Here is a 19,693-nt window from a genome sequence, read left to right on the forward strand (position 1 = left end):
TCTATAGCTTTTATTCTTCCTTCCTAGTAGAATTCGTGCCTCATATTGAAAATTGCTGAGTATCATAATTCTTCCAAGTGGTAAAGGTACCTCAAGACAAATGCTGGGCATAGAAGCCACAGGGCATAAATCTGCAAAGAAGTAAAAAGCTAACCTTTTCAAACAATATTGCTTCTCTCTCACTTGCCCCTGGCAACCCCCATCCGATCTGTCTGCCTGGAGATCTCATGGGAACAGACGCATGGCGTTGTGTGCTCTCCCGCGACTGTCCTCTTCCCTGAGCATGATGATGGCGAGGCCTGTCACGCTGCCGGCTGTGCCAGCCTGTTGGGCCGCTTGCGGGTGGAGAGGTTCTGCCGCAGGGCAGCACTTGGTCTGTCTGCTGTTCCTGTGGACGTGGGTTGTGCCCGCCTTTCGGTTGGCGTGGATAGTGTTGCTCTGAGCATATGTACCTTCACTTGTTAGAGTCCGCTGTGCTTTCAGTTCTTCTGTGCGACTCCTAGGAGTGGAATTGCTGAGCCCTAGGGAAATTCCCTGTATGGCCCTGGAAGATGACTGGTTAGCCAGAGACGGGTAAGATTCCTCAAGGGAGGAACAACCTAAGACAGGCACAGTCGCAGGGGGCCGTCAGGTGAAAAATTGGGGATCAATAGAGGTGATGCTTAGAACCTCACCCCCCGCCCCTGTTTTGAGAGAAATCTTCTGCATCCGTGGATGTTTTGTTGCCCTTGTCTAGCTTGGATTAATTCTTAGTGTACAGGCACACACCTGATCATCTACATTTGCCCTCTTACAGCACTAAACTATGTTTTCTACCTTTATCTTGCATCTATCTACCACTTCAGCATTTTATTAAAAAAAATAATAATAATAATAAGGGAGAAATGTGGGATTCACATATAAATCAAGTATAAAAATCAAACGAGTATTTATATTTGACCTGATTGTTTATAGTTCATAATGCGTGATCAGAACCGAAAGTTTTCTGGCAAGCTCCTCCAGGGACTTTTTGATTTCAGCTATTGTACTTTTCAGCTGTCAAATTTCTATTTGGTTCCTTTTCTTTTTTTTTCTTTTATTTTGGTATCATTAATCTACAATTACATGAGGAACATTATGTTTACTAGACTCCCCCTTCACCAAGTCCCCCTCACAAACCCCATTAGAGTCACTGTCCATCAGCATAGTAAGATGCTGTAGAATCACTACTTGTCTTCTCTGTGTTGCACAGCTCTCCCCATGCCCCCCCCACATTATACATGCTAATCATAAGGCCCCCTTTCCGCCCTTATCCCTCCATTCCCACGCATCCTCCCCAATCCCTTTCCCTTTGGTAACTGTTAGTCCATTCTTGGGTTCTGTGAGTCTGCTGCTGTTTTTCTTTTTCTTTTTTCTTTTTTCTTTATTTATTTTTTTGTTGAGAGGGCATCTCTCATATTTATTGATCAAATGGTTGTTAACAACAATAAAATCCTGTATAGGGGACTCAATGCACAATCATTAATCAACCCCAAGCCTAATTCTCAACAGTCTCCAATCTTCTGAAGCATAACGAACAAGTTCTTACATGGTGAACAAATTCTTACATAGTGAATAAGTTCTTACATGGTGAACAGTGCAAGGGCAGTCATCACAGAAACTTTCGGTTCTGATCACGCATTATGAACTATAAACAATCAGGTCAAATATAAATACTCGTTTGATTTTTATACTTGATTTATATGTGAATCCCACATTTCTCCCTTATTATTATTATTATTATTTTTAATAAAATGCTGAAGTGGTAGATAGATGCAAGATAAAGGTAGAAAACATAGTTTAGTGCTGTAAGAGGGCAAATGTAGATGATCAGGTGTGTGCCTGTACACTAAGAATTAATCCAAGCTAGACAAGGGCAACAAAACATCCACGGATGCAGAAGATTTCTCTCAAAACAGGGGCGGGGGGTGAGGTTCTAAGCATCACCTCTATTGATCCCCAATTTTTCACCTGACGGCCCCCTGTGATTGTGCCTGTCTTAGGTTGTTCCTCCCTTGAGGAATCTTACCCGTCTCTGGCTAACCAGTCATCTTCCAGGGCCATACAGGGAAATGTAAAGTTGGCAAGTGAGAGAGAAGCAATATTGTTTGAAAAGGTTAGCTTTTTACTTCTTTGCAGATTTATGCCCTGTGGCTTCTATGCCCAGCATTTGTCTTGAGGTACCTTTACCACTTGGAAGAATTATGATACTCGGCAATTTTCGATATGAGGCACGAATTCTACTAAAGGGTTGTAATTAGGAAGGAAGAATAAAAGCTATAGAAGTAGCAGACGGAAGAAAACATGGGTAGATTGATTATTTCTTTGACATATCTTCTTGTAGAGTAGCATAAGCATGTATAGGTTTTAAACTACTAATTAAATTGCATACACACATTAACATAATAGGAATACAGCTACATAACCAAAGCAGACCTACAATTACCAGCCATCTCCAGTGAAACCAAAAAAACCAGTTAGGCACCCTAGGCATTTGTGAAAACTTATCAATGATATGATGGATATTGTCTAACTGAATTTGAATAGTTTGAGAAAAATCAGACAAATTAAAACAACACATTCCTGGGAACTGTTCACATCCCATATGTTCTTTTAACAGTAGATAGTCTATAGTCGAAAGATTTTGGAGCGCTGCAACTTGCACTTCTCCTAATTCTTGGTTGAGTTCCGACAGTATAGATCCAGTCAAATTTGTTGTTTTACTGTATGCACAGGCCAGCTTAGATATCTCCTTCTTCATTCCAATGGCAAGTCCAGGAACCCCTGGGATGAATGCAGCTACAACTGCAACAGCGCCAGGATCTTTGTTGAAGCTGTTTGATGATCATCTTCTGGAATGACTCTTCCAGAGGATGTTGATGTTGGAAGTTCTTCTTCATATCGTATCTTAATTCTTTTTCTGGGTAGACAAATTAGGCTTTGATCCTCTGTATAAACACAAACAAACCTTTTGCCCACACTTTGATATGCCCTTTATACCATTGTGAAGAACTTATTGGAGATTACCACACAGGAACTGCTTTTTTTTTTTTTTTAAGAGAAAGGAATATTATCAGAAAACTGTATTTCCATAGCTGATCATCTGACACCCTTTAAATGGTCAAAATTAAGGATATTTAAAGCATGCATTAATCGTTGATTTACAGTTAGTTTTATCCTATCAGGGAGTAATCCCTTTTTTCTTTCTTTCTTTTCTTTTTTTTTGTTATCATTAATCTACAATTACATGAAGAATATTATGTTTACTAGGCTCTCCCCTATGCCAGGTCCCCCCCCACAAACCCCTTTACAGTTACTGTCCATTAGCATAGCAAAATGCTGTAGAATCACTACTTGTCTTCTCTGTGTTGTACAGCCCTCCCCTTTCTCCCACCCCGAGTCTGCTGCTGTTTTGCTCCTTCAGTTATTTTCTTTGTTATTATAATCCACAGATGAATTAAATCATTTGGTACTTGTCTTTCTCCACCTGGCTTATTTCACTGATCATAATACCCTCTAGTTCCATCCATGTTGTTGCAAATGGTAGGATTTGTTTTCTTCTTGTGGCTGAATAATATTCCATTGTGTATATGTACCACATCTTCTTTATCCATTCATCTATTGATGGACACAGGTTGCTTCCATTTCTTGGCTACTGTTAATAGTGCTGCAATAAACATAGGGGTGCATCTGTCTTTTTCAAACTGGGCTGCTGCATTTTTAGGGTAAATTCCTAGAAGTGGAATTCCTGGGTCAAATGATATTTCTATTTTGAGCTTTTTGAGGAACCTCCATACTGCTGTCCACAATGGTTGAACTAGTTTACATTCCCACCAGCAGTGTAGGAGGATTCCCCTTTCTCCGCAACCTCACCAACATTTGTTGTTGTTTGTCTTTTGGATGGTGGCGATCCTTACTTCTGTGAAGTGATATCTCATTGTGGTTTTAATTTGCATTTCTCTAATGACTAGCGATGTGGAGCATCTTTTCATGTGCCTGTTAGCCATCTGAATTTCTTCTTTGGAGAACTGTCTGTTCAGCTCTTCTGCCCATTTTTTAATTGGATTATTTGCTTTTTGTTTGTTGAGGTGCGTGACCTCTTTAAATATTTTGGATGTCAACCCTTTATCGGATCTGTCATTTATGAATATATTCTCCCATACTGTAGGATGCCTTTTTCCATTGATGGTGTTCTTTGCTGTACAGAAGCTTTTCAGCTCGATATAGCCCCAATTGTTCATTTTTGATTTTGTTTCCCTTGCCTGTGGAGATATGTTCATGAAGAAGTCGCTCATGTTTATGTCCAAGAGATTTTTGCCTATGTTTTTTCCTAAGAGTTTTATGGTTTCATGACTTACATTTAGGTCTTTGATCCATTACTAATTTACTTTTGTGTATGGGGTTAGACAATGATCCAGTTTCATTCTCTTGCATGTAGCTGTCCAGTTTTGCCAACACCAACTGTTGAAGAGGCTGTCATTTCCCCATTGTATATCCATGGATCCTTTATTGTATATTAATTGACCATATATGTTTGGGTTAATGTCTGGAGTCTCTATTCTGTTCCACTGGTCTGTGGGTTTGTTCTTGTGCCAGTACCAAATTGTCTTGATTACTGTGGCTTTGTAGTAGAGCTTGAAGTTGGGGAGCGAGATCACCCCCCCACTTTATTCTTCCTTCTTAGGATTGCTTTGGCTATTCGCGGTCTTTGGTAGTTCCATATGAATTTTAGAACTATTTTTTCCAGTTCATTGAAGAATGCTGTTGGTAATTTGATAGGGATTGCATTGAATCTATAGATTGCTTTGGGCAGGATGGCCATTTTGACGATATTAATTCTTCCTAGCCAAGAGCATGGGATGAGTTTCCATTTGTTAGTGTCCTCTTTAATTTCTCTTAAGAATGTCTTGTAGTTTTCAGGGTATAGGTCTTTCACTTTCTTGGTTAGGTTTATTCCTAGGTATTTTATTCTTTTTGATGCCATTGTGAATGGAGTTGTCTTCCTGATTTCTCTTTCTGTTAGTTCATTGTTAGTGTATAGGAAAGCCACAGATTTCTGTGTATTAATTTTGTATCCTGCAACTTTGCTGAATTCCGATATCAGTTCTAGTAGTTTTGGAGTGGAGTCTTTAGAGTTTTTTATGTACAATATCATGTCATCTGCAAATAGTGACAGTCTGACTTTTTCTTTACCAATTTGGATTCCTTGTATTTCTTTGTTTTGTCTAATTGCCATAGCTAGGAACTCCAGTACTATGTTGAATAACAGTGGGGAGAGTGGGCATCCCTGTCTTGTTCCAAATCTCAGAGGAAAAGCTTTCAGCTTCTCGCTGTTCAGTATGATGCTGGCTGTGGGTTTTTCATATATGGCCTTTATTATGTTGAGGTACTTGCGCTCTCTGCCCATTTTGTTGAGAGTTTTTATCATGAATGCATGTTGAATTTTGTCGAATGCTTTTTCAGCACCTATGGAGATGATCATGTGGTTTTTGTCTTTCTTTTTGTTGATGTGGTGGATAATGTTGATGGATTTTTGAATGTTGTACCATCCTTGCATCCCTGAGATGAATCCCACTTGGTTATGGTGTGTGATCCTCTTGATGTATTTTTGAATTTGGCTTGCTAATATTTTTTTGAGTATTTTTGCATCTATGTTCATCAGTGATATTGGTCTGTAATTTTCTTTTTTAGTGTGGTCTTTGCTTGGTTTTTGTATTAGGGTGATGTTGGCTTCATAGAATGAGTTTGGGAGTATTCCCTCCTCTTCTATTTTTTGGAAAACTTTAAAGAGAATGGGTATTATGTCTTCTCTGTATGTATGATAAAATTCCACGGTATATCCATCTGACCGTGGGTTTTGCTCTTGGGTAGTTTTTTTATTACCGCTTCAATTTCTTTGCTAGTAATTGGTTTCTTTAGATTTTCTGTTTCTTCCTTGGTCTGTCTTGGAAGGTTGTATTTTTCTAAGAAGTTGTCCATTTCTTCTAGGTTTTCCAGCTTGTTAGCATATAGATTTTCATGGTATTCTCTAATAATTCTTTGTATTTCTGTGGGGTCCGTCGTGATTTTTCCTTTCTCGTTTCTGATTCTGTTGATGTGTGTTGATTCTCTTTTTCTCTTAGTAAGACTGGCTAGGGGCTTATCTATTTTGTTTATTTTCTCAAGGAACTAGCTCTTGGTTTCATTGATTTCTTCTATTGTTTCATTCTTCTCAATTTTATTTATTTCTCCTCTGATGTTTATTATGTCCCTCCTGCTGCTGACTTTAGGCCTCATTTGTTCTTCTTTTTCCAATTTTGATAATTGTGACTTTAGACTATTCATTTGGGATTGTTCTTTCTTCTTTAAATAGGCCTGGATTGCTATATACTTTCCTCTTAGAACAACTTTTGCTGCGTCCCACAGAAGTTGGCACTTTGTGTTGTTTTTGTCATTTGTCTCCATATATTGCTTGATCTCTATTTTAATTTGGTCATTGATCCATTGATTATTTAGGAGCATGTTGTTAAGCCTCCATGTGTTTGTGAGCCTTTTTGCTTTCTTTGTACAATTTATTTTATATCTTTGTGGTCTGAAAAGTTGGTTGGTAGAATGTCAATCTTTTTGAATTTACTGAGGCTTTTTTTGTGGCCTAGTATGTGGTCTATTCTGGCGAATGTTCCATGTGCCCTTGAGAAGAATGTGTATCCTGTTGCTTTTGGATGTAGAGTTCTGTAGATGTCTCTTAGGTCCATTTGTTCTATTGTGTTGTTCAGTGTCTCTGTGTCCTTACTTATTTTCTCTCTGTTGGATCTATCCTTTGGAGTGAGTGGTGTGTTGAAGTCTCCTAAAATGAATGCATTGCATTCTATTTCCTCCTTTAATTCTATTAGTATTTGCTTCACATATGTTGTTGCTCCTGTATTGGGTGCATATCTATTTATAACAGTTATATCCTCTTGTTGGACTGCCACCTTGATCATTATGTAATGTCCTTGTTTATCTCTTGTTACTTTCTTTGTTTTGAAGTCTATTTTTTCTGATAGTAGTACTGCAACACCTGGTTTTTTCTCCCTATTGTTTGCATGAAATATCTTTTTCCATCCCTTGACTTCTAATATGTGCATGTCTTTGTGTTTGAGGTGAGTGTCTTGTAAGCAGCATATAGATGGGTCTTGCTTTTTTATCCATTGTGTTACTCTGTGTCTTTTTATTGGTGTATTCAGTCCGTTTACATTTAGGGTTATTATTGAAAGCTATGTACTTATTGCCCTTTAGATACGTGGTTACCAAAGGTTCAAGGGTAGCTTCTTTAATATCTAACTGTCTAACTTAACTCACTTATTGAGCAATTATAAACATAGTCTGATGAATCTTTCTCTCCCTTCTTATTCCTCCCCCTCCATTATTTATATGTTAGGTGTTTTATTCTGTGCTCTTTTGTGTTTCCTTTGACTTCTTTTGTGTGTAGTTAGTTGATTTTATTTTTTGCTTTTAGTTAGTATTTCTATTGGCTTCTTTCCCATCTCCAACCCGCAGATAAAGGAGGCGACATGATGAGATATCGAAGACTTGAGTAGGCCAGCTAGGGGGCTCAAGGCCTACCAGCTCAAGAGTGGTGCTGAGAGGTCACCTCTCATATTTATTAGTCACACAAATACATCCAAGGACAGTTGGTGATCTCATGCATACAACCATTGGCTCGTTGTGATCTCAATGCACAGCTCCATCTGCAACGTTCCCCAGCACAACACAATATGGGAGATAATTATGTTGCGGGAACTGGCCTTGGTTAAGATACAGCATTCTTTTAAGGCACACACTACATTCATCATCACTGATTAATAGAGAAGAACAGTTGAGTCATGATATTTTGAGCCCACAATTTGGTTGGTCTACTTTCTTTGCTGTGATTTTATTTTCTCTGGTGACATCTATTTAGCCTTAGGAGTGCTTCCATCTAGAGCAGTCTCTCTGAAATACCCTGTAGAGGTGGTTTGTGGGAGGCAAATTCCCTCAACTTTTGCTTGTCTGGGAATTGTTTAATTCCTCCTTCATATTTAAATGATCATCATTCTGGATACAGTATTCTTGGTTCAAGGCCCTTTTGTTTCATTGCATTAAATATATCATGCCATTCTCTTCTGGCCAGTAAGGTTTCTGTTGAGAAGTCTGTTGATAGTCTGATGGGTTTTCCTTTGTAGGTGACCTTTTTTCTCTCTCTGGCTGCCTTTAATACTCTGTCCTTGTTCTTGATCTTTGTCATTTTAATTATTATGTGTCTTGGTGTTGTCCTCCTTGGGTCCTTTGTATTGGGAGTTCTGTGGGCTTCCGTGATCTGAGAGACTATTTCCTCCCCCAGTTTCGGGAAGTTTTCTTTTATTTCTTCAAAGATACTTTCTATCCCTTCTCTCTCTTCTTCTTCTGGTACCCGTATAATGCGAATATTGTTCTGTTTGGATTGGTCACACAGTTCTCTTAGTATTCATTCATTCCTGGAGATCCTTTTATCTCTCTATTCGTCAGCTTCTCTGCGTTCCTGTTCTCTGATTTCTGTTCCATTAATGGCCTCTTGCACCTCATCCAGTCTGTTCTTAAGTCCTTCCAGAGATTGTTTTATTTTTATATTCTCCCTCCCAACTTTATCTGTTAGCTCTTCCATATTTCTCTGCAGCTCCATCAGCATGGTTATGACCTTTATTTTGAATTCTTTTTCAGGGAGATTGGTTAAATCTATCTCCCCAGGCTCCCTCTTGGGGGTTGTCTGGATTATTCTTGACTGGTTCAAATTCTGCTTCCTTTTCATGGCGATAGAGGTAGTCGTGGGCAGTTGGCATGTGTGTCAGCTGGGAGAACAAAGTCTCTTCTTGCTTGCTAGTCACCTTCCTTTCCTGCGAGAACAGAGACCCCTAGTGGCTTGTGCTGGGCAGCTGCACACTGACGGGGTCTCTGGGTCTGGCCCAGGTGGCTGTGGAGGAGGCTCTGGGCGGTTGCAGTTGGTGCAGCTGCTCTCAGAATGCTCCCCTGCTATGGCGGAGCTGCACTGGAGGGTGAATGGACAGGAAGCTGTTTATCGCTGTGAGAGGCTTCAGACCTGCGCTGCCTCCCAGGGGTTAGGGTGCCTGGAGTTCCCAGCTGCTGTGCTGAGTGTTCCAGGATGCTTCCATCCAGCTGTGAGGCCCCTGTCCCTTTAAGACTTTCAAAAAGCGCTCACTTTTCTTTGTCCCAGGGGCGCTGGCTGCAGGGATCCACTCACAGGTTTTGCTATTCCGTTTTCCTAATATCCAGCACACCATGCAATGTGTGTCTGTGCTCTGGTGCAGATGGCTAGGGCTGAGTATTTAGCAGTCCTGGGCTCCCTCTCCCTCCCTGCTCTGACTCCTCTCCTCCCGCCAGGAGCTAGGGTAGGGGTGTCGCTCGGGTCCCGCCAGGCTGTGGCTTGTATCTTACCCCCTTTGCGAGGTGCTGGGTTCTCCAGGTATAGATGTAGCCTGGCTGTTGTCCTGTATCTTCTGGTCTCTCTTTTAGGAATAGTTGTATTTGTTGTATTTTCAAAAATATATATGGTTTTGGGAGGAGGTTTCTGCTGCTCTACTCATGCTGCCATCTTGGTTCCTCCCTGGAGGAATGAAATCTGTTTGGTACCTTTTAGTAATTTCTGTCTGTTGGTGCTCTCTTGACATTGCTTTCCCGTTTCCCTCAGTTTTTTGTCCTTTGTTTCCTTTTGCTCTATGGATACTTAACGTATTTGATTTAAGGTCTTTGTCTAGCAAGTCTGAAATTCCTTCTGGATGCCCAGGATATGCTGGAGCTTTTCAGAGCCTTGTGTACCTCTCATTCCTCAGCCTTTTCTGTTTGGCTCTGAGTTGGTCTATTGTTTGCCACAATTGTTATTCAGTATCTCAGGCAGCCATGAAGTTAAACAATTGCCTCTGGTTACTTTTTCACAAATGCTCCTGGGTGGGGAATACCCCTTTGTCACCTGGTAAGCTTGGAGTTTGGTCAGTGAAGATGGGAAGCAAAGAAAGTCAGATATAACCATTCTCTGGGAAAGAGGCTTTGGAAAGCCCTCCCAGGTTCCCTCTGGCAGCTGCCAGGCTTCTGCTTTTGCCATGAGTGAGTTTGTTGGTTTTCAGGGTCCCCTTGGAGAGGAAGTGGGAATGGCTTTAAAAGTGCCATGAAGCTTGCTTTTCTTACTTAGATTTGGCTGTTTTCTTGAGTAAATCCTCCCCAGATTGTTGTCAGCCTTTGGTTAATTTTTGAGTTTTGGAAATTTTGATTCTGACAAGTTTCCCCATTTTCTCATTGCTGAGATACAGTGGAGGAGGTTCTGTAACCTTGTAGGTCCTTAGGGGCAAAAGGTCTGTGAGCCATCTGCTGTTAAAAGACAGTTTCCATGGTCACCAGCCATTTTCAACATACTTAATGGGTTTTTAAAAACTGCTTTTATTATGAAGCAACATCTGCTTGTTTAACTGATAAAATATGGAACCATATGCATTAGGTCACTGGCCTGCATGAGATAACATGTCCATTTTTATATCCTTCCTGGCTTCTTCCTGTGCCACCACCACATACATGTTGGCCAAGTGGGCACAAGGCAATACCCTTCCCTGTGGTCTGAGATGTGCCCATGTGCGAAGCATTCTTACCATATGTAATTGTTCTGCTCTTTGCTTCTTTCACTTAAATAGAGCTAGAGGACTGTTGGTTGTATGTCCTTCAAGGCTTTTCCAGCTCATGTTTGCATACATACATGTACCATGTATGTTTGTGTTTAGTTTTTTGAGCAAAAGTGACATCATTTTCAGTTCTGCTTTTCCCCTTGGATCAGACTCTGTGATTTCTAGCTCAGCTCTTTCCATTCATGGCTGCATATCCTTCATTCATTCGGCACGTGGCCTCCCTAGTCCTGGAGAGCAGTGTCCATGAGAGTGGGCATGCTGTGCTTCACACGGTGGGTTCCAGAGCTCGCTCCTGCGGTCAGGCTGCGGTGAACGGCCTTGCCTTGCTCCTTCCTCATCGATGTACCCAGTCAGGGGACACTTACATGTAAAATTTTGATGGAAACCAGCAAGTTGCCTTTCAAAAAGGTTGTGCCAATTTATCTTCTCACCAACATGAAATTACTTGTTAGCCACACTTTCCCCTTCCTGGATATTGTAGTTTTAAAGATTTGTTCATCTGATTACCAGAATTCAACCACATCATTTTGAAGGGAGCTGCTTTCCTGCTCCCATGGGGGAGCAGATGCATGAGGCTCTCAGGAGGGCCAAGGTCTCCTGGGGTCGGAGCCAGACACCCACCCTCCCTGCTGGTGATGTGCACTCAGAGGGCCCAGCATTTGCTGGACCACCCGTCACCTCACAGTCACTCTGGCTGTCCTGTGAGCTGGAGTTGCCCTGTGCTGCCCAAAGCAAGTCATTGACACCACCGGGTGGTTTCTTAACAGGTGGCGACTGGGAAGTGGCAGCAGATAAGTAAATACTGTCCCCTCGATCTCTACTCAGGGTAAGAGAGCCCTGCTCCTTTGTCTCTAGAGCTGCCTTCCCTGTAGATGGGGGTGGTGGAGGTGATCTGTGAGTGGGGGCTGCTTATCCACAGACTGTCAGGGTTCTTGCCATAGGTTCCTGCAGGTTCTCTGTGGGTGGAGGGCAGGTGGGACTGGGGGCGTCTGTGAGGAGGCTGGGGAGAATGTGGCTCCTTAAGCCATGAAGCTCAGGGACCTCATGGGGCCACTCCCAGGCACTTCCTCTGAGCCATGGGCAGGTGACTGCAAAGACTACCTGTGATTCTGTCAATAACACTTCCCCTCTAGAAACAAACAGAGAATGCACTTTGCCCTGAAAAGCTTGTTGCAGGAGGCACAGAACAACTTGAAGATATTTAAGGTAAGAGTTGTTCTGGTTCACCACACTTTTGGGGTGGGGCTGGCAGGTGTCTGAACATGCCCACACACCTCTGGTTCTGACGGGGCTCTGTGACCTCATGGACAAGGATGTCGCAGACGGGCCGCCTTGGCAAGCCCTTTGGGTCCTTTTTCCAAGCCCCACTCCACAGGACAGCGGCCTGTACCCTGGGGTGTGTGGTATCATGTCCCTGGCCACTGGGGGGTCTGGGGGGCTCCCTTGGCGGCTGACTCTGGTTCTGGGTGCGGAGGTCCCTGAAGGTGTCAGGCTGCATCCTGGTGGCCTGTGCAGTTGAGGCAGGAGGTCTGGAGGGTGTGCTTTTGCTATATTTGAAAGATCTCTGTCAGTGAGCAAGTTCTCAACAGTCCCTGGTGCCGTTCCTCGGCATCCTGGCTGCTGGAAGGGATCCGCACAGGAAGCATTGCCATCCGGCACGGGCATCTTTGGCTGCCTCATTGCCGCTATGGCTGGCACCCTGACTGGCTGCTGAGCCTGTGGTTGCCCGGCCTGCCTGCTGTGACCGAGTTGGGTGTGTTGGGGGAGGCATGGCAGAGAGTGTGGGGAGAGGAGAGCAGGCCTGGTCTGTGTCGGACATGTGCCCCGAGGTCCTCGTCATCCTCCTCCACGCCCCTGCTTGGTTCAGCTCCTGTGCTGTCCCCTTGAAGTGTGACAGTGTGAGTTTGCAACAGGCTCCAGGCCTGGACTGGTGTGGACACCAAGGGGCGGAGCCTGGACAGCCTTGAGCAGTACATCCTGCCCCGTGGGGTGGGCCTGCCCTGCACACTGGGCCCCTCAGAGAGGGGGGAGCCTGGTTTTGACTGGCTTACCCCATTTGTCTCTACTTCCTGAATCTAGAAAAGGAGGATGTGTTTCAAAGTCACTTTTTATTTTTAATTCATATAAAGACTTTAGGATTTTATATTTAAATCCTTAAGATAGATTCCGTTTTCTCTGGGGATTTATTTGGAACCTAGAGTGAGGCTGGTGTTTTGTCCCAACTGAACCCTGTTTGGAAGATGGGGGATGAGTCTGGGTCCGCTGGCTGGGCTGCCCTGTCCCTCGAGACTGATAGGCCTGGATGCCTGCCGCTGTGTTGCCACCAGCATGAGAAAAGGCCGGGAGCAATCTGGAGGCTGACAAGTGGCTTGGCGATGCCTGTGCAGGCGGTGCCCTGGGGAGTGTTACCCGCTGGCCGGTAGGCCTGGTCTGAGGCTCTGGTAGGCTGAGACTTTCTGGGTCACATCGTGCCACTTTGTGCTGATGGACCCTTCTTATCTGCCTAGTGGTGCTCACGAGACACATGTGGGGTGGCCGTGGAGCTTGGGATGATGGCTCTCCAACTGAATGTACCAGACCTTTGAATGCCTGTCTACCTGGACTCTAGACGCTGGGAGAGGAGGCCTCCCTTTGTCCAGGGCTCACTCCCACTAGTGGAGCCCTGGCCCCACCTCCTGGCTGCAGCCTGAGGTGCTGGCCTTGCTGGGCACACCCCAAAACTGTGACGCTCCCTCAGGGTCAGTGTCTCCTCGTGGCTTCTCCTGCACACCCACGTTTGTGAGCTCTGCCAGGGATCCCAGGCCCTCCCTGAGGAGGGGCACTCTGTCCCCGTCTTGTTGTAATGCACTGACTCCCACCTGCCTCTGGGGGCAAAGCAGGACCGTCCTGGGTATTACCTATTCTGCATGACAGCTGCCATGTCACCTCCTGTGGCCTGGCTCCTGCTCCCTCTGGAGGCGGTGTTCACACTGAAGGCCTGTGGGGGCCAGGAGCTGCTCCTGGATGGCGCCCCCATGGCCATTGGCAGGAGGCCTTAGTTGCTGGCCTCGTGGGCTCCCTCAGGCTGCTCAGCACGGCCACAGCACCTTTTAACTTAACCTTGCAGGATGTGCTGTTGCTCCGCTCTGTTCTGTTGGTCACGCAGACCAGACCTCTGGTGTGGGGGGAACTATGCTGTGTGTCAAGGCATGAGGGTCCTTGAGGGCTATCCCTCCCCTGGGGTCAGCTGCTGCCCAGGGCTGTGGGTCTCCCCCAGACACACATGCCCTGGTAAAAATCAGAGCTGTGCCCACTGGGTGCTGCTGCCCGCAGCCCTGGGAATGTGGGTGTTGGAGGGTGTTTCTTTGCTGGACTTGGGTTTAGGAGGCCCTAGTGATGCTGGTGGCCTCACCTCCACTGGCAGGAACCTGCCTGCAAGGACAGAGGCCCTCTTGGTGTTGGCGGCCGGCAGAGCTCCACACTGGCCGAGGTTGCCTGCTCAGGGTCAGACTGATGCGGTCGGTCCCTCAGCACCATGTCCTGCGGCCCCTTGAGGAATGGGCGGGGTGCTGGGGAGCCTTGGGCCAGTTTGCCCCGAGCCCAATGTGCTGTGTTCTGCACTGAAGGTTTCTGAGAACTTTCCTTCTTTTCACATTTCCACGGGCTTTGCCTCTTGGTGGGTGGCATCCCTGGAGAGTGCAGCAGGCACGGTGAGCGTCAGGGCCCCTCTGCCTGCCTGTGGGTGAGCAGCGGGCTTCCAGCAGCCTGTTGGAGGTGACTTCCCTGTCTCTCTCCTGCCTGAAGAATGGTGAGCTGATTTATGGCTGCAGAGACGTGTGCAGCCCTGTGGCTGATTGGAGCGAGCTGGCCCACCATCTGAAGCCGTTCTTCTTCCCATCCAATGGCCTGGCCAGCGGGCCCCACTGTACACGGGCTGTGATCCGGGAGCTGGTGCGCGTCATCACGCGGGTGCTGCTGAGTGGCTCGGACAGGGGCAGGGCAGGTGTGCTGCGGCGGGGGCCGAGCCCCCGGGGCCCACACGTCTGTGAGGCCAGCCCTTTCAGCAGAAGCCTGCAGTGCCAAGGTAGGCCAGGCTGGGCTGGGGTGGTAGAGCCTATGGCATGTCCTGCCAGGCCTCGCAGAGCTTCTGTGGGAGCAGCCTGGGTGCCTTGGGGCTCCCAGTGCTGGACCTGCTGCTGTCAGCCTTGGGAGGGGAGATCCCTTCACGCCTTTTTATCTGGGTTTCTAAATGATGGCTCATGGTTGGGCATGGGGCTTTCCCCCAGCAGTGCCTAGGGTCTGTGTGACCTCCATGGGGCGCTGTGTGCTCTTGCCATTGGTCCCCTCTCCTCATTGCCACCCTGGGGGTTGTCCTTGGCCTGGTCCTTAGGTGGAGAACTGAAACCTAGAACGTTGGAGTCCTCCAGCGTGAGGCCCCTGGGGGCCAGCCAGGGTGGCCCAGCAGGTGGCAGTTTGCAAACAGGCATGACCACAGGCGTGTGGCTACATCCTCAGGCTTGCCGGAGGGCTGGCTGTGACTTGGTGGCTGTCAGGCTTGGAAGTGGCCCAATGTCTGGTTTGGGCTTTTTCTGTGACTGCTCACGGGTCACGTGGTTGCCCACTGGCAGCCCCACCACACACTCAGGTCTGTGGCATATGGAGCCACATCTATTAACTTATTTTGGGGGTTGACTAGGGAGGCTCAGTCTATTCTGGGTTTGGGCTGCAGATGCCTGTGGTCTCTGAGGACCCCCTGCAGATGGCCATGGGGATATGATGAAGGATAGGGAAGACAGCCCTGCTCCTGTGTTTTGTAGGCCTGTTGTTTATGCTGCGTGATTGTCCAGGTGCAATTCTCCCTAGACCTGTCCCCCAGGCCCGGTTTTTCTTAGCACAAATGAATTCTGTGGGTTTTTCTCTGGTGCCAGAGTGAAACTGATCATTTCAGAAAGTTCTGGTGAGGTTATGCCCACATTGGGTGCCTCTTCCCGTAAGCAGAGGCAGCCTGCTGGGGGGACACGATGGACACTGGTTGCTGTATTGTGGGTCCTCCAGACCTTCCCAGGCATGCATGCATGACCCGTGGGACCTCCATTCTTAATACAAGATCATGATCCGCTTGCCATTCTGTAACCTACTGTTTTTGCCTAGTTAGCACAAATCTGTATCTACATCAGCAAATGTGTTTTTGGACTTTTATTGGCCACGAGGTAGGTATCCACTGTGTGGGTGGCCTCTTGTTTAACAAATCCCCTCCAGCTGGGCCTGTGCACTTTTACTCTTTCTCTAGTGGCCACACATACCCTGCCAGCAGTGGGAGGTCAGTGGTCAGAGCACACGACTGCACATGGCCATGGCTGCCCCTTAAATGGGAGTGGGCTGGGACCCCTATCTCCCCAGCCCCCCAGCCCCGGTCACAGCAGGAACCTGAGAATGGGTGTGTAGAGAGTCTCTGCAAGAGCAGCTCCATGCTGTGCTGCCCACCCTGGTGTGGGGTGCCTCTGGGCTCCACAGGCGTGGCCGTACAGACCTGGGAGGCGTTGGCATGGTCGTTTAGGTTTTGTGCCTTGTTATTAAAACAGGGCCATCTCTCCACTTGGTCTGGGCTGGTGGGATGGAAGCTGCAGGAGTAAAAGGCACAGAGCGACTTGCAGGCCCAACACCTCCGTGAGGCGGGTGTGGCCTACACACCTTCTTCATCCTGACAGTAACCTCATTCTCCCTGATGTTCTTGGTAGGAAAAAACCCCCCGGAGCACTCGGGGTTACCGAAGGACTGTCTTCTGTACAAAACCCTCCAGGTGCAGATGTTGGACATGCTGGACATCGAGGGCCTCTACCCTCTGTACCGGCGGGTGGAGCAGTACCTGGAGGAATTTCCGGAGGAGAGGTGAGGCCCGGCATGGCGTCCTGCCCCCGACGCCAGCCTGGTGGGGTTCAGAGCCTCTCAGCCCTGAGTTCACTTCTGATTTCTAGAGAAGCAAGGCAGGCTGCTCTGGAAACCTGCCTGTGCCAGCAGCCCCGTCTTGCATTGGCTGAGCCTGCAGGGGGCAGTGCCGCTCCGTGCTGTCAGCCTCCCTGGCCCTGCCCTTCCTTCGTCCCTGGGCCTGACCCCAAATGGGAGACATGCTGCCAGGGGTCAGGTCTTGCAAGTCTTATTTTAACCCTGACACCCAGGGCCGAGTTTAGTGTCAGGAGGAGGTGGGCCCCTCAGATGTGGTGTAGGTGCCAGCATTTAAACAATGGGCTCCAGGCAGCTCTGCCATCCTGTCTTCTGTGCTCCCCCTCCAGAAAAGCGCTGCAAATAGACGGGCCGTATGATGGAGCATTCTACCAGAAGCTACTTGACCTTTCCACCGAGGATGATGGGACCCTGGCCTTTGCGCTGACGAAGGTGGGGCACCCTTCTGGGACCTGCTGCAGCCCAAGGCTCTGAGCTGGACTCCGGGCTTTCTCAAATGGTGTCATCTCACTGCTTACCCTGACAGCTACAGCAGAGAAGCCAGGGACAAACAAGCCTAGCCGGCGCTCCCTGATGGGCTGGGCAGGTGTGGCTACATAACCTGAGCTCCTAGGGATGACTCTCTCCCATGCCAGGGTCCAGGGCCACTCTTCCACACATCACTCTCCCACCACGGCTGTGTGCTCCCTTCCCCAGAACTCAGGCCGAGGGTCAGCCTGGGAGATTCTCAGGGCAGGGCCTCTTCCTGTTCCTTCTGGTTCTGTGAGCTTGGACAGGAGAAAATGCACATCTTTGTTTCCATTCTTCTAATTGGAATTAGTGGCCCATCTGTCACAGACATGGTCAGCAGGACCTCCACTTGGCCTCTGGGAGAGAGCAGGTCTTTTCATGACACACAGTCATGACCGAGCCATGACCGAGCCACTCACGAAGCCTGCATATCCATCACCCCTGGGGTTTTATTACATAGTACTACTAATACTATGTAATTTGTTTTTAAAAATATTTTGGTATTTGACAGGGTCACTCTTCTTGATTTTATGCATCTAAAAAAATCATCCCCAGGCTTCACTGGGCTGTCAAAGGTTTGCTGGCTGCTGATGCAGTCCAAGGGACCCTGTAGACAGAGTACAGGGATGAAAGGCAGGACACTGAACCTTGGGCCCACCCGCTGGGCCCTCGTGTCTGGGTCCTGGTGGCCAGATCCTGTCATCTCTGGCCCAGGTTGGCTGCTCACCTCCTGCAGCTGCTGGGTTTTCTGGGACCAGTACCCTGAGGGCCCCGCTGAAGTGGGCCGTGGGGAAACGGTGCAGGTGGTGAGAGAAGGTGTGTGCAGTCTCTGACCTGTGCCGTGTGCCCTGGGGGGCATTGGTTCAGGGGTAAGTCACAGCAGTGCTTCTTCAATAGAAGAAACATGGGACTTTACTCCTTTTATGTATATTTCTATATTCAAAATTTCTAAGGAAGGCTGGATTAATTTTTTTTTTTTTTTTGGTCTCATTCATGTGTAGCATGATTTTGTTAGAGATTGAAGCAATCATTACATGGTTCCAGAATGACTAAGATAAGTTTGCTGGGACAACACGGATACTCTGTGTGTGGTGGGTGGGCTGTGCAGTGGCTTTCTACACACCCACAGCCAGCATCGCACAGAGACGGGCAGGGAGGCCTGCTCAGATGCGCCTGGGACTGTCTGCAGCCCCGTCTTGTCAGCTGGAAGCCACACCTGCCTGTGTCTGCCAACAGGTGTCCTGGAATAGGCTCCATGGGCCAGACACTCCGGGGAGCTTGGGGATGACAGCCAGCCCCAGGTCACAGCCCAGGGTGTGTGGGACGCCCCCACAGGACCAAGATGAGTGGTTGCTGTGGGCTCTGGAGGAGGTGAAGAGGATGTGAAGGGAAGGATGGAAGAGGAAGGAGGGAAGAGGAAGTGAAGAGGATCACATGTGTGCCATTTGAGGGATGTCCACATTTTATGTGGAGTGTGCCAGCCCACACTTAAGGCGGTATGCCTTGAGGTTTCCTGGTTGGAATGCTGGGCTTACCTCTTTGTTGTAGGGAGTCAGGTTCTAGTAGTTGGGGTCTGAGGAGGGTGGTGAAGTGAAGCTGGGGAGCAGGCCAAGAATGAGCCAAGGATTATTGGAGTTCCTTTGTGAATAGTATTTATCTTATTGGGCCTGTGCATCTGATAACAGGAGGGGATGTGTCTGTTTTGAGCTGGTGTTTGCAGCCCTGAGTGGCTCTGGCTTCTGCCATCCAGGCTGTGCAGCAGGGTGAGTTGGCATACCCTCCCACAGAGGTCTGCCGGCACCTGCTTCCTCTGCCGTCACAACCCCAGACAGCCACCAGCAGCAGACAGGCGCACTGTGTCCCAGAGAAACATGTACAAAGACTGGGCAGGCTGGACTCGGCCCCACCAGCAGTTTGCCGACTTCCGTTCACTTCTGCGCGTGAGGTTTTACACCCCATGTTTTGCTCTGTTGGTTCAGTGAACACTGGTTCAGTTTGAATGGGTGTATTTAAAGTCTGACCTAATATCCTGCCCTGTTTCTCTCCCAGCTTACTTGCAGTTATGGTCTGGCATGTGGTACAGCTTATTAGATTTGGGTTTCCTTTTTGGCTATTATGAATAATGCTGCTATAAATATTTGTGTACAAATTTTTGTGTGGACATGTTTTCTTGGGTAATACCTAGGAGTGGAATTGCTGGGTCAAATGGTAACTGATGTTTAACTTTTGGAGGAACTGCTGCCAGACTATTTTCCAAAGTGTCTGCATCATTTCATGTTTGGTGTCTCCTTGTCTTCCACAGTACTTACCTGTCCTTGTGGCTTTGGCCATCCTAGTGGGTGTGAAGTGGTATCTCATTGACTTTGATTTGCATTCCCCTAATGACTGAAAGCATTTTTCATGTGCTTGTTGCCCACCTGTATTCCTTCTTTAGAGAAATATCTATTCATATCCTTTGACCACTTTTTAATTATCCTACTTGTCCTGTTGAGTTCTAAGCATTGTGTATGTTGTGGACAGTGGGCCCCTAACAGGTGTATGACTTGTAGATATTTTCTTCC

At 47.2% G+C, this 19,693-nt stretch overlaps 1 protein-coding gene across 6 annotated transcripts in view; it reads left to right on the forward strand.

Annotated features, from left to right (window-relative positions):
• The window catches only part of IPPK (inositol-pentakisphosphate 2-kinase), a 77,287-nt gene that overhangs the window by 16,827 nt on the left and 40,767 nt on the right, over window positions 1-19,693 (forward strand). For 5 of the 6 annotated variants that reach the window (XR_005027069.2, XR_005027070.2, XM_057498438.1 and 2 more), the window contains 5 exons: window positions 11,450-11,508; window positions 11,816-11,888; window positions 14,466-14,745; window positions 16,400-16,550; window positions 16,952-17,054. Coding sequence is in view for 4 of the 6 variants with exons in the window: in XM_057498438.1 (XP_057354421.1) it covers window positions 11,450-11,508; window positions 11,816-11,888; window positions 14,466-14,745; window positions 16,400-16,550; window positions 16,952-17,054 (666 nt within the window). In the remaining 2 variants the exon portion in view is untranslated. The remainder of the gene's footprint in view (window positions 1-11,449; window positions 11,509-11,815; window positions 11,889-14,465; window positions 14,746-16,399; window positions 16,551-16,951; window positions 17,055-19,693) is intronic. The other variant, XM_057498437.1, reaches the window with a different exon arrangement.

The sequence above is a fragment of the Manis pentadactyla genome, chromosome 3 (assembly GCF_030020395.1).
Source record: "Manis pentadactyla isolate mManPen7 chromosome 3, mManPen7.hap1, whole genome shotgun sequence".
NCBI lineage: Eukaryota > Metazoa > Chordata > Mammalia > Pholidota > Manidae > Manis > Manis pentadactyla.